At 37.0% G+C, this 15,550-nt stretch overlaps 1 protein-coding gene across 1 annotated transcript; it reads right to left on the bottom strand.

Annotated features, from left to right (window-relative positions):
* Positions 1 to 2,567: 2,567 nt before the first annotated feature.
* LOC120728304 (golgin IMH1-like) lies at positions 2,568 to 13,442 on the bottom strand. Its single transcript, XM_040023100.1, has 2 exons — positions 12,422 to 13,442; positions 2,568 to 2,715 (listed from the first exon to the last, which is right to left on the bottom strand). Exons 1-2 carry the CDS (start codon positions 13,354 to 13,356, stop codon positions 2,568 to 2,570), a joined length of 1,083 nt encoding a protein of 360 aa, XP_039879034.1. The 5' UTR covers positions 13,357 to 13,442.
* Between the last annotated feature and the right edge of the window lie 2,108 nt (positions 13,443 to 15,550).

Here is a 15,550-nt window from a genome sequence, read left to right as displayed (position 1 = left end):
CTTACCGGGTTTTCCATGATGGCTGGAAAGCTATGCTAATGTAAATGTAGCTTCACTGATTCACCTGCAGATACAGAATGGTCACATGTCTGTCTTTACATTACAAGTGATCACGCGCGGTGAGTTTCAGCCAGCAAAGAGTCCATTCAATTTTTGTTGATAATTTAATTGAATCTTGTTTTTTATTAAAAAATATTTTCATTCCAAGTCTTTATAGCCTATAACAAACTTACACAACAGAAGCTGACCCAAACTCCTTTAAAGACAGCACATTTACATTTCAGGTCTCTAAAAATCCACAGTATCAATACACAAGAAAACTGTGTTAACTAGTATATTACTGTGGGTTGTGTTGGTGTTCATGAAAATGTGTTCCGAACTTGGCAAATGTACGATGATTCAGCTCGTAAATAATAACACACTGCTCTCCCCTACATAAGCTCCCTTTATAGGTTAAAAGTATCGGTATCTGCAATACTGCTCTTAATTTACTCGATAACGAAATTTGCAAGATGCACAGCACTGCTGCTGATGAGTAGCAAAATAACTGAATATGTCAGGAAATAGTTCACTAGATATATAAATAAGTAATTAAAATATACATTGACTTAGTTTAAAATGCTCTGTATTTCTATTTTTAAATAATTAATTACACATTTTTAATTCATTCTAGTTTTATTCCAGACCCCAATATACTGAGGCTATGTATTTGCATAATGATCTTAACTGCTTTCATAGAGAAACACCTTATAAAAAGCCTTATAATTTAACTTATAACTTTCTTACAAGTGTGGTGTGTATTGTCAACATAAGAATGTACCGCATTAGGATTTAATGCCACATTTGACCTCCGACCTTTTGTTCTGACTTGTCATACAGACTATCCGGTTGTTCAGTGATGACGCGACGAATCCTACTTCCGGGCCTAAAGTAGTCTGTGTTTAATATGGCTTTTGTGTTGTTAACATGTTTAATGTTATGTATTTTCTTCTATTTGATCTCAAAAAGCTCCTAAAACAGTCAGTGATCACTGTTGACCTCCCTCGGCTTTTATTACCGCTAATCATTTATTTAAGCTCAGTTTTTAAAACCTTAGGATGTAACTACAGCCCAGCCCATGCAGCAGTATATGAATGACTAACCTCGTATTATGGATGGATTATCTCAGTTGTTCTCCTGGCTGAAGTTTGGTCCTTTTACAGCATCCTGCCATGCGATTACATTTGTTCCTGACCACCGAGAACACTCACGTTAACTTTTATCGAGTGGAAAAAAAGTTAGCTTGTTTATATTATGCTAACATAGCTGTGTCGCTAGCGGTCACGTAGCACATCATTATATACCAGCTAGCCCAACTTCAGTAACCCTACAAACGTCACTGCTTTTTAGTTTTCTGTCTTCATTTATGCTGGAAGTGATAACAGAGCTGTACGTTTTAATTTGTTTCCAAAACCCCGCAGTCAGGACATGCTATATTGTATTTAGATAGAAGCTAGCGAGCTAACTCCCTGCTAACTTCTAACTCCGTTAAATGTCATAAATTCCGTTTTCATGGATGCCTGAATGCCAAACTCAATTGTTACACCTGGTAGAGCAGAACGCTGATCATTTTATTAAAGATGAAAGACTTTAGACAGTTTTTCAACTCTCAGTAATGCCATAGTGATCGTTTGATATATGGACCTGCAGCGGAGTTTAGGTCCAGACACGGCTAGTGACGTCAGACTGAACAACCGGATAGTGAGGGTCAAAAAGATGATAATGTTATTTAGAGCTATGTTCCTTACTGCCATTGGCAACATTTAGGAGATTATATACCAATATATGTGGATTCTAATATCACATATCCTGTCATCCTGTATCTCTGTGAGGTCAGAGGTCAAATTTACAAATAACCTACTCCTACATAAAGTTTGTGTAATCAGAGTAAAACATCTGCCATATTTTAATACAGTAGTTGCTACTAAAATGTTTGATTTTGAATAGAAGACAAACACACATGTTCAGTCTAGGCTGAAAATGTACACATTTGTGTGACAATGAAAACATGCAATATTCACAATATAATCTTTTTAGGACTTTATTAATGAATAAAAAAAAAATCAATTTGGAATGCCCAATAAGATCGCAGGGCTCGCAAAATCGCCCGTCGGGTTATCATATAGCCCGACGGGCGATTTTGCGAGCCCCGAGTTGTGTATTAGTTGACAAAAAAATAAATAAAACCCCAATAATCTGACAATTCCCTCTGAGCAAGCACTCGGCGACAGTGGGGAGGAAAAACTTTCTTTTAAAAGCAAGAAACCTCCGGCAGAACCAGGCTCAGTGAGGGACGGCCATCTGCCTCGACCGGTCGTGGGATTTTTAAAGTGACTCATTGGATGTGAAATAAATTAGCTTGTTTGAATCGTTTGTTGTTAGCCAATTTAAAGAGTCACTTTGATGTCAACTAATACACTTAAACTGTCCAAATAATTTTAAATAATAATTTTGCAGGCAGTTGGAGTGGTCAGAAGCACTTGGTATGGACATCAAGTTGTTATTAAGTTCTGTTTTTCCTGAGAATTTCATTTTTTTTTGCACTTTAAGTTGTTATTAATTTCCTCGAGCTCTTTGTTTCCCTGAGCATTTTCTTGTTTTTGTAATTTTAAGTTGTTATTAATTTCCTCGAGCTCTGTGTTTTCCTTGAGCATTTTCTTCTTTTTGTATTTTAAGTTGTTATTAATTTCCTCGAGCTCTGTGTTTTCCCTGAGCATTTTCTTCTTTTTGTATTTTAAGTTGTTATTAATTTCCTCGAGCTCTGTGTTTTCCTTGAGCATTTTCTTCTTTTTGTATTTTAAGTTGTTATTAATTTCCTCGAGCTCTGTGTTTTCCTTGAGCATTTTCTTCTTTTTGTATTTTAAGTTGTTATTAATTTCCTCGAGCTCTGTGTTTTCCTTGAGCATTTTCTTGGTTTTGTATTTTAAGTTGTTATGAAGTTCCTCAAGCTCTGTGCTCTTTTTTAGGATTTCACTGTATTTGTAGTTTAAGTTCTTATTCTGTCCCTCGAGCTCTGTGTTCTTTCTCAGGATTTCATCAATTTTGTATTTTATGATGTTAGAAAGTTCCACAAGCTCTGAGTTCTTGCTTAGCATTTCATTGCAAATGTGCTGCACGCCTGAGTATTGTTTTATCAGTTTTTCCCTTTCTCCTTCTAGTTCCATGATTTTCTCCTTCATTTCATTAGAACATGCGTGTAGCTGTAGATTTTTCCTTTCTAAGTCTTGCAGAATAACTTGTGTCTTTTTCTGCATTTTTTCCTGTTGCTGTTTCTCTTGAAGAAACTCTTTGTTTTTCTCCAGGGCTTCATCAAGTTTTAGGTGAAGCTGCAGATTCTTGTTCTCAGTGTCTTTGAGATTCCCATAGAGCTCCTGATTAATAGCTTCTGTTTGTTGAAGCTGGTAGGACATTTTTCTTAACTGGTCGCAGTTCTGCTTGTTTGTTGTCATCAGGCTTACAATATGCTGCGGATCTTCAATAAAGATTATTTCCCAGCCCTTATTTACAATATCTACACCGGGCAGGTTTTGTGTATTTTTATTTTCTTCGTCTTGCTGGTTTATGAGACTTTCATCATGAAACATTTCTGCATTTCTGTGCAGTGCTTCATTAAGCTTTACTTGCAAGACTTTATTTTGTTTCTTCATGGTCTGAAGTTTACATTCCATTTTTTTCTCCTTTCTTTCCTGTTGTTTCTTCTCTTGAAGCAACTCTTTGTTTTTTTCCTGGGCTTCATCAAGTTTTACTTCCATCTCCAGGTTCTTAAACTCAGTGTCTTCCAGTTTCCCACAGAGCTCCTGATTAATATCTTCTTTTTCTTCAAGCAGATGGGACATTTGTCTTAATTCAGCACAGTTGTGTTTGTTTTTTGTCATCAGGTTTAAAATCTTCTCCCGTGCTCGATTAAATAGTATTTTCCAGCCCTCATTTATATTATCCACATTGGGCTGCCTTCGATGATTTTCTTTTTCTCGTTGGTTCTTGACAAATTCATTATGCCTTTCTTCCAACTGGTTATTTAGGGCCTCCATGTGTCTGCACTTCTCTACAAGCTGAATTTTCTCTGCCTGGATTTGTTTAATCATGTTGTGTAGATTTTGGTTTTCCTGCCTACTTTCAGCTAATGCCCTTTGGATGGATGGACCCTCGAGCAGAGGGTCAGCGTAAGCTTGTTGTTTTTTGCTGTGTTTTCTCTGAGACATGTTGGAATCTTAGTAAAACAACTGTGTAAACGATCCAACTGTTTCAAAATGTTTCTCAGGTTTATGTTTGAATGCTGCGAACATGAGTGCTGCGAATAAACTGACTAAAAGTTTGCAGTTCTCACCCCTATTTATACCTTTCGAATGGATCAGATGCCTTTGATCTGCATGCACGCTATATGATGTCATAGGGCTTTGGAGTGTGATGTCACGGGGGTGGGCGTGGAAAGGATTTTGGCCCGATCCGCCATTTTGGGGGTCTAAACAAAGCGCTCACTCACATGTTAGTCGTGTTTTATCCTCAAGCTCCGCCCCCTGGAAAGGAAAAATCGGCTGCACTGTCCGCCATTTTGTTTCTCGCTTTGGAAAATCTACTATCATCTGGAGTTTTACAGTTGAAGGTAAATAAGATTTTAAAGCTAACACACCAGTGAGAAAGAGTGTAGACCCTTTATATATGTGGACTTTTACTGGGCTGTTTATCGAAAACCATGAAAGGCCAATGTTAGGCTCCAGTTAGCTAATGGTAACCGAAATTATGCGATAAGCAAATTAGTAATTAACATATATAATGTGAGTTAATATTGTTTGTATATTCTTTCAGTCTAAATTAACAGACTATTACAAACTTGCAACGGTGTCTGTAGTAAGTGGTGGTACCTGCAGTGTCTTAACCATTAAACAAGCTAATGTAGGGCCGGGATATGACTAGTTTGTTGAAACATGTCTGCTGCCAATGTGACTGCTCACACACGGTAACATTACCAGCACATAGCCACAGCCGCTATAAACATGCTGAAAGGTCAATCTAGCTTCTGTAGTCAGCAGCTGGAAGACTCAACACAGACCCAAGATTCAGTGTAACTGTAGCGACTTCCACAGTCGCTAGAGGCCGGGGATGAAGCCTGCCTATTTGCCTGACGCGCTGTCAACTTTACGCAATAATGCGAGAGGTGGAATTGTTTGCTTGTTTATTAAAGTGCTTTGAGAGTTTACATCTAGGGGTGGGTTTTTATAATCGACTTACCACTAAAGTGGGTTTATTTAGGGCATGACACCTATGCAGTACTCATTAGGAGAGGAAGTGCATGACGTGGGGCTTTATTTCATGTTCTGGGGCAGTGAATGTAGTGTAATGTACTGTACACACAAAAACAAATTATTTTAACTGATTTATAGACAGACTGAGAGGAGGGCTTAAAGAGATAAAAAAATGACAATATAAATATGTTAAATGTATTTTTTCTGTATCGGTATATGGTGCTTATCCCTGCTGAAGGGCAGATTGGTGTTGCTTCAGAACAATTCTCTAGCGCTGTTACGTAGAGGTGTTACAGTTAAGATTTTAATAACATTATTTTATTTACTAGTGAAGATTTGCATATGTTATCTCACATTCTGTAAGGTAAATTTTCTGGGAAGGTCAAATTAACTAATTTAACTAAGTATTAATGAAAGACCTCGATGTGTATATGACAATAATAGATGTAGTTTCTGGGTCATTTGGCAGAACTGCAAAATGGCCAGAAGGAGGCAACTGCTGTGGTTGCAAACAGGCTTTGGGTGGTATGGAAGTAAGGGCAACTATGGAACTGCTCAGCAACATGGGACCCATAGCTAATAAATAGTAATATGACAAAAAATAACAACTTTGTGTGGATGTAACCTTGTGAGATTTGAGATTTTGACAGCATTTTTATGTGACAACTTCTCTTTTTAGATAAATGCAGAGTTTAAGCGCATTACCACCATGCCACTGCAGTCCAGATTACTCTCACAGATAGATGTGCTATCTGACAAACTAATAAAGGTCTTCAAAAGGCGAGGAGGACAAATAGGAAGAAGACTTCAGAACATTCTGGAGCCCATGGCCCAGGTAAGAAAAAAATTAATTTGTGTATACACTTTAGGGAAAATAATAATTTTAACAAAATGCTGCTTGTCACTCTATGCCAGGAGTATGTTGAAAATCACCTGGGATTTTCACAATTTACCATGGGTGCGTTTTTTGTTTTTTTTTCTTTTACCTGCATTAGAACTATGTGTGGAGTTCATAGTTGAACACCTCTCTATGCTCTGACAGTATTCTGCTTCTTTGCATGGAGATTTCACTTCATGCATTACCTTTTTAAGCATTCTGAGGACTCAAATCACATGCTGTAATGAATCCATTTTTGTTCACCTAATGTGTTAATGTTAACATTTTTTGGAATAGTGACACAGATTAAAATAAGATTTGGTATAATGTTCTTTGACCAGTGTTCTGTTTAATTAAATTTTGGAATTCTGCATTTTCTAGGCCACAGATGAAGCCATTATCCAACGATCTAATAAGGAAACAACCATGGGAATTTACATCATAAAGTCAAGAGATGGCAGGATTATCCCCTGAGGACATCGGGATAATCCTTGAAGGTCAGAGAGTCTGGCAGGATTTGGATAACTATACCCTAGCAGCTGCAATGCTGTTTGGACTAATGTACACTTTGAACCTCACCTACCCACTGGAAAAGTATACCTTCGAGGTATTATAGAAACTGGTTATGGAGCTCAAAAGGAACAGCCTTTCAAAGAAGGCCCAGGTTTTCAGGACCAGACTGTACGATTGAACAGTTTTCCAGTTATGATGTGGGAACAACATGTTTACCTCTTCGATTATGTACCATCCTTTCTTTTAAGCCAGCACTGGTAAAGTTGCAGGACATAGTGAAACTTATTTTTCTGGCATTTTTCAACTTGGGGCCTTTATTACTGCAGTTTTCACTTTTCAAGCCATGGCTCTTTTAAAAAAAAATTCAAACTTTGAATGTCCATTTTTCTCAATGGAAATGGTGCCTTGCACCAATTTCACCAGTTTGCAATTTTTTTCCCAAGGTGCACCACTACAAACAGATTGCATCGTCTAGTATAGTGATTGTGATGTTTAGTGATAGAAGCAAGCCAATACTAATCAGTTTAGGTCTCTTGGTTTTGTGCCTGTGGGTTATAATGTTATTTTAAGTCTCTTCTTTGTGTCATTTTAATAATTACACCCCTGTTGCCATATTACCTTATGGCTCTTACATTTAAAAAAACAATTTTTTACATAAGCGCGATGTCATAAGGCCCCACAATGTTGAATTCAGGTTACAGCAGATAACTTTGAGGAATGTTGTGGAATGTTTTTCAAGAGATGCATTGTACAAATATGACTCATGTATATTTTGGAAGCCTGAATTGAAAGTCCATTGTTACAACTGTGTAGTATTTTCAAAGATACAGGTCATTGTTCAAAAATGTTTTGCTTATTTCTTTGATTGAAGAGAAAGTGTACAGTACATACAGTAAGATCAGCCTTAATTTAGTTTTATTTATTGAACACTCAATTATATTATATATTATATATTAGAAATTTGTTATAAAATAAAATAAGCTTACCATAAAATAATCTTGTCAATATACCACATAGTAGTCCAATACAATTAACACAAAAAGTTCATCTCTGATAAACAAGTGGTTTCTATAAATATTTGACCGGAATGAAAAACATAACAACAACATAAAAAAGTCATGTTCGTGTTACCAGAAAAATGTGTGCAGGTATAACATAAAAAACTAAGGTTAACCAAACATAACTTAATTTCGTGCAACCGATTACAATAATTTTTTTATGTTTATCCCACTGATTATTTTTTAAAGTGACTCATTGAAGGTTTGCTGTGTTTGGTGAACAGTGTGATAATAAAACCAGGGAAAAATGAAACCTGCTCCTGTTAAATATTCTTAAGTCTTTTGCTGTATAAATAGCGGTATTTTTTTTCTTCAAAAGATACAGTAAATAAAGTAATGTTAGTAGTGGGTGATATCATGTAAACACTGTCATGATTCTATGTAAACATTGTCATTTGTAAACTATAAATGACATGGATTCTACACTGTTACTGATGTGATGTTCTATAAGGTGGTTTTAATAAAATAAAATAAAAAAAGAGGCAAAAATTAGTTTGTTTCTTTATTCAATTTTTGAACAGTGGTACTCAGTCAGTACATATTCAGTAAATGCAAATTATTTACATGGCAGTGCACTACAGGCATAAATCTAGACCCCTAGATAAAACATGGCATTACAGCAGTGACAACTCCTCCACAGTAGCAGGTGGGATTCTTCTTTTTTGAGGACGGCTCCTTTTACCTTTCAATATGGATGGTCTGTTTATGTTTTGATCAAGAGCCTTTTTTTGGGCAGCTGAAGAGGAGAAGTCTATCTTATAGCCAACCACTGACTATCTTGGTCATATTACCCAGCAAAACCCAGTATGCAGGTTCATCTGTAACAGTCCTTGTGCCACAGATCAACACTGTTGCTTCTACATTAAACAGAAGAGCAGCGACATGGCTGCAGGTCTCCGCGACTCCGGACATACAGGTGCAGTGGGCGGCTTCAACCTTCCCTGTGATGCTCACAATGACCCATGGCTGCAATGCTGGTTCATTCAGTCTTTGAGAGTGCAGGACCTGAAACACACACAGACAAAGTTAATGTAAAGACAAGAACTATGAGCCAAGGCCGACATAAATGTGTTTTGTCTACTTAAATGTAACAAAGTGTTTAGAAAGTTAGCACATACATGTAATTTTTCATTTCTTTATGTATCCATCTATAGAACGCTGCATGTTATATTCTAAATCTGCCTGTTCTCTGTCAGAAACCTGCCTGCAGAAAATGAACCTAAAGTATGTAATGTGTAATTCATCACTTTAGAGATGGAGAAAGCATAAAGTGACAATTATGAATCACTTAATATGATAAGGAGGTTCTGCAGGTCATTAATCAATGTATAAAATTAAAATAAAATGTATTTTTAGTGACACAGGATACAAATATGGAAGCAAGATGTATAATTAGAATTATTTATAATAAATATGAATAAATCATTGCAATTTCTTTAACCATAAAGAATAACTAAATCCTTCAGGACAATGTCACATCAATGTCACTGAACTCACTATGTTATCCACCTAACAGCCTCCACGTTCTCACTGTAATTTCCCCTCATGAATGAATTTATGCTGCACTAATCTGAATGTTTGCAGGGAAATCAAACGCATTTCACACGCAGTACTCGAGCTGACTTACCTTGCACAATGCATTGCGGCGTGACGTCAACTCCAAAGCACTATACGCTGACGATCAACGACGATCCACAGTTGTTGTGATTCAGTGAAAGTTGTGTGGTGGATGTCAAACATGTAGCCTACCGGTGCACTGCTTTAACCTACACCAAACACTTTTAAAATCCTCGGTTTAAAGTTAGAATGTCAAGCGACCCCCCCACTGTGTCCTTACCGGCTTTTCCATGATGGCTGGAAAGCTATGCTAATGTAAATGTTTATGTAGCTTCACTGATTCACCTGCAGATACAGAATGGTCACATGTCTGTCTTTACATTACAAGTGATCACGCGCGGTGAGTTTCAGCCAGCAAAGAGTCCATTCAATTTTTGTTGATAATTTAATTGAATCTTGTTTTTTATTAAAAAATATTTTCATTCCAAGTCTTCTTTATAGCCTATAACAAACTTACACAACAGAAGCTGACCCAAACTCCTTTAAAGACAGCACATTTACATTTCAGGTCTCTAAAAATCCACAGTATCAATACACAAGAAAACTGTGTTAACTAGTATATTACTGTGGGTTGTTAAACTTACAACATTGTTGTGTTGGTGTTCATGAAAATGTGTTCCGAACTTGGCAAATGTACGATGATTCAGCTCGTAAATAATAACACACTGCTCTCCCCTACATAAGCTCCCTTTATAGGTTAAAAGTATCGGTATCTGCAATACTGCTCTTAATTTACTCGATAACGAAATTTGCAAGATGCACAGCACTGCTGCTGATGAGTAGCAAAATAACTGAATATGTCAGGAAATAGTTCACTAGATATATAAATAAGTAATTAAAATATACATTGACTTAGTTTAAAATGCTCTGTATTTCTATTTTTAAATAATTAATTACACATTTTTAATTCATTCTAGTTTTATTCCAGACCCCAATATACTGAGGCTATGTATTTGCATAATGATCTTAACTGCTTTCATAGAGAAACACCTTATAAAAAGCCTTATAATTTAACTTATAACTTTCTTACAAGTGTGGTGTGTATTGTCAACATAAGAATGTACTGCATTAGGATTTAATGCCACATTTGACCTCCGACCTTTTGTTCTGACTTGTCATACAGACTATCCGGTTGTTCAGTGATGACGCGACGAATCCTACTTCCGGGTCTAAAGTAGTCTGCGTTTAATATGGCTTTTGTGTTGTTAACATGTTTAATGTTATGTATTTTCTTCTATTTGATCTCAAAAAGCTCCTAAAACAGTCAGTGATCACTGTTGACCTCCCTCGGCTTTTATTACCGCTAATCATTTATTTAAGCTCAGTTTTTAAAACCTTAGGATGTAACTACAGCCCAGCCCATGCAGCAGTATATGAATGACTAACCTCGTATTATGGATGGATTATCTCAGTTGTTCTCCTGGCTGAAGTTTGGTCCTTTTACAGCATCCTGCCATGCGATTACATTTGTTCCTGACCACCGAGAACACTCACGTTAACTTTTATCGAGTGGAAAAAAAGTTGGCTTGTTTATATTATGCTAACATAGCTGTGTCGCTAGCGGTCACGTAGCACATCATTATATACCAGCTAGCCCAACTTCAGTAACCCTACAAACGTCACTGCTTTTTAGTTTTCTGTCTTCATTTATGCTGGAAGTGATAACAGAGCTGTACGTTTTAATTTGTTTCCAAAACCCCGCAGTCAGGACATGCTATATTGTATTTAGATAGAAGCTAGCGAGCTAACTCCCTGCTAACTTCTAACTCCGTTAAATGTCATAAATTCCGTTTTCATGGATGCCTGGATGCCAAACTCAATTGTTACACCTGGTAGAGCAGAACGCTGATCATTTTATTAAAGATGAAAGACTTTAGACAGTTTTTCAACTCTCAGTAATGCCATAGTGATCGTTTGATATATGGACCTGCAGCGGAGTTTAGGTCCAGACACGGCTAGTGACGTCAGACTGAACAACCGGATAGTGAGGGTCAAAAAGATGATAATGTTATTTAGAGCTATGTTCCTTACTGCCATTGGCAACATTTAGGAGATTATATACCAATATATGTGGATTCTAATATCACATATCCTGTCATCCTGTATCTCTGTGAGGTCAGAGGTCAAATTTACAAATAACCTACTCCTACATAAAGTTTGTGTAATCAGAGTAAAACATCGGCCATATTTTAATACAGTAGTTGCTACTAAAATGTTTGATTTTGAATAGAAGACAAACACACATGTTCAGTCTAGGCTGAAAATGTACACATTTGTGTGACAATGAAAACATGCAATATTCACAATATAATCTTTTTAGGACTTTATTAATGAATAAAAAAAAATCAATTTGGAATGCCCAATAAGATCGCAGGGCTCGCAAAATCGCCCGTCGGGTTATCATATAGCCCGATGGGCGATTTTGCGAGCCCCGAGTTGTGTATTAGTTGACAAAAAAATAAATAAAACCCCAATAATCTGACAATTCCCTCTGAGCAAGCACTCGGCGACAGTGGGGAGGAAAAACTTTCTTTTAAAAGCAAGAAACCTCCGGCAGAACCAGGCTCAGTGAGGGACGGCCATCTGCCTCGACCGGTCGTGGGATTTTTAAAGTGACTCATTGGATGTGAAATAAATTAGCTTGTTTGAATCGTTTGTTGTTAGCCAATTTAAAGAGTCACTTTGATGTCAACTAATACACTTAAACTGTCCAAATAATTTTAAATAATAATTTTGCAGGCAGTTGGAGTGGTCAGAAGCACTTGGTATGGACATCAAGTTGTTATTAAGTTCTGTTTTTCCTGAGAATTTCATTTTTTTTTGCACTTTAAGTTGTTATTAATTTCCTCGAGCTCTTTGTTTTCCCTGAGCATTTTCTTGTTTTTGCACTTTAAGTTGTTATTAATTTCCTCGAGCTCTGTGTTTTCCTTGAGCATTTTCTTCTTTTTGTATTTTAAGTTGTTATTAATTTCCTCGAGCTCTGTGTTTTCCCTGAGCATTTTCTTCTTTTTGTATTTTAAGTTGTTATTAATTTCCTCGAGCTCTGTGTTTTCCTTGAGCTTTTGTATTTTAAGTTGTTATTAATTTCCTCGAGCTCTGTGTTTTCCCTGAGCATTTTCTTCTTTTTGTATTTTAAGTTGTTATTAATTTCCTCGAGCTCTGTGTTTTCCTTGAGCATTTTCTTGTTTTTGTATTTTAAGTTGTTATGAAGTTCCTCAAGCTCTGTGCTCTTTTTTAGGATTTCACTGTATTTGTAGTTTAAGTTCTTATTCTGTCCCTCGAGCTCTGTGTTCTTTCTCAGGATTTCATCAATTTTGTATTTTATGATGTTAGAAAGTTCCACAAGCTCTGAGTTCTTGCTTAGCATTTCATTGCAAATGTGCTGCACGCCTGAGTATTGTTTTATCAGTTTTTCCCTTTCTCCTTCTAGTTCCATGATTTTCTCCTTCATTTCATTAGAACATGCGTGTAGCTGTAGATTTTTCCTTTCTAAGTCTTGCAGAATAACTTGTGTCTTTTTCTGCATTTTTTCCTGTTGCTGTTTCTCTTGAAGAAACTCTTTGTTTTTCTCCAGGGCTTCATCAAGTTTTAGGTGAAGCTGCAGATTCTTGTTCTCAGTGTCTTTGAGATTCCCATAGAGCTCCTGATTAATAGCTTCTGTTTGTTGAAGCTGGTAGGACATTTTTCTTAACTGGTCGCAGTTCTGCTTGTTTGTTGTCATCAGGCTTACAATATGCTGCGGATCTTCAATAAAGATTATTTCCCAGCCCTTATTTACAATATCTACACCGGGCAGGTTTTGTGTATTTTTATTTTCTTCGTCTTGCTGGTTTATGAGACTTTCATCATGAAACATTTCTGCATTTCTGTGCAGTGCTTCATTAAGCTTTACTTGCAAGACTTTATTTTGTTTCTTCATGGTCTGAAGTTTACATTCCATTTTTTTCTCCTTTCTTTCCTGTTGTTTCTTCTCTTGAAGCAACTCTTTGTTTTTTTTCCTGGGCTTCATCAAGTTTTCCTTCCATCTCCAGGTTCTTAAACTCAGTGTCTTCCAGTTTCCCACAGAGCTCCTGATTAATATCTTCTTTTTCTTCAAGCAGATGGGACATTTGTCTTAATTCAGCACAGTTGTGTTTGTTTTTTGTCATCAGGTTTAAAATCTTCTCCCGTGCTCGATTAAATAGTATTTTCCAGCCCTCATTTATATTATCCACATTGGGCTGCCTTCGATGATTTTCTTTTTCTCGTTGGTTCTTGACAAATTCATTATGCCTTTCTTCCAACTGGTTATTTAGGGCCTCCATGTGTCTGCACTTCTCTACAAGCTGAATTTTCTCTGCCTGGATTTGTTTAATCATGTTGTGTAGATTTTGGTTTTCCTGCCTACTTTCAGCTAATGCCCTTTGGATGGATGGACCCTCGAGCAGAGGGTCAGCGTAAGCTTGTTGTTTTTTGCTGTGTTTTCTCTGAGACATGTTGGAATCTTAGTAAAACAACTGTGTAAACGATCCAACTGTTTCAAAATGTTTCTCAGGTTTATGTTTGAATGCTGCGAACATGAGTGCTGCGAATAAACTGACTAAAAGTTTGCAGTTCTCACCCCTATTTATACCTTTCGAATGGATCAGATGCCTTTGATCTGCATGCACGCTATATGATGTCATAGGGCTTTGGAGTGTGATGTCACGGGGGTGGGCGTGGAAAGGATTTTGGCCCGATCCGCCATTTTGGGGGTCTAAACAAAGCGCTCACTCACATGTTAGTCGTGTTTTATCCTCAAGCTCCGCCCCCTGGAAAGGAAAAATCGGCTGCACTGTCCGCCATTTTGTTTCTCGCTTTGGAAAATCTACTATCATCTGGAGTTTTACAGTTGAAGGTAAATAAGATTTTAAAGCTAACACACCAGTGAGAAAGAGTGTAGACCCTTTATATATGTGGACTTTTACTGGGCTGTTTATCGAAAACCATGAAAGGCCAATGTTAGGCTCCAGTTAGCTAATGGTAACCGAAATTATGCGATAAGCAAATTAGTAATTAACATATATAATGTGAGTTAATATTGTTTGTATATTCTTTCAGTCTAAATTAACAGACTATTACAAACTTGCAACGGTGTCTGTAGTAAGTGGTGGTACCTGCAGTGTCTTAACCATTAAACAAGCTAATGTAGGGCCGGGATATGACTAGTTTGTTGAAACATGTCTGCTGCCAATGTGACTGCTCACACACGGTAACATTACCAGCACATAGCCACAGCCGCTATAAACATGCTGAAAGGTCAATCTAGCTTCTGTAGTCAGCAGCTGGAAGACTCAACACAGACCCAAGATTCAGTGTAACTGTAGCGACTTCCACAGTCGCTAGAGGCCGGGGATGAAGCCTGCCTATTTGCCTGACGCGCTGTCAACTTTACGCAATAATGCGAGAGGTGGAATTGTTTGCTTGTTTATTAAAGTGCTTTGAGAGTTTACATCTAGGGGTGGGTTTTTATAATCGACTTACCACTAAAGTGGGTTTATTTAGGGCATGACACCTATGCAGTACTCATTAGGAGAGGAAGTGCATGACGTGGGGCTTTATTTCATGTTCTGGGGCAGTGAATGTAATGTAATGTACTGTACACACAAAAACAAATTATTTTAACTGATTTATAGACAGACTGAGAGGAGGGCTTAAAGAGATAAAAATAATGACAATATAAATATGTTAAATGTATTTTTTCTGTATCGGTATATGGTGCTTATCCCTGCTGAAGGGCAGATTGGTGTTGCTTCAGAACAATTCTCTAGCGCTGTTACGTAGAGGTGTTACAGTTAAGATTTTAATAACATTATTTTATTTACTAGTGAAGATTTGCATATGTTATCTCACATTCTGTAAGGTAAATTTTCTGGGAAGGTCAAATTAACTAATTTAACTAAGTATTAATGAAAGACCTCGATGTGTATATGACAATAATAGATGTAGTTTCTGGGTCATTTGGCAGAACTGCAAAATGGCCAGAAGGAGGCAACTGCTGTGGTTGCAAACAGGCTTTGGGTGGTATGGAAGTAAGGGCAACTATGGAACTGCTCAGCAACATGGGACCCATAGCTAATAAATAGTAATATGACAAAAAATAACAACTTTGTGTGGATGTAACCTTGTGAGATTTGAGATTTTGACAGCATTTTTATGTGACAACTTCTCTTTTTAGATAAATG

Source organism: Simochromis diagramma, unplaced genomic scaffold (assembly GCF_900408965.1).
Source record: "Simochromis diagramma unplaced genomic scaffold, fSimDia1.1 OVJJ01000208.1, whole genome shotgun sequence".
In the NCBI taxonomy this organism is placed as follows: domain Eukaryota; kingdom Metazoa; phylum Chordata; class Actinopteri; order Cichliformes; family Cichlidae; genus Simochromis; species Simochromis diagramma.
This window is presented reverse-complemented; position numbering and strand designations above follow the sequence as displayed.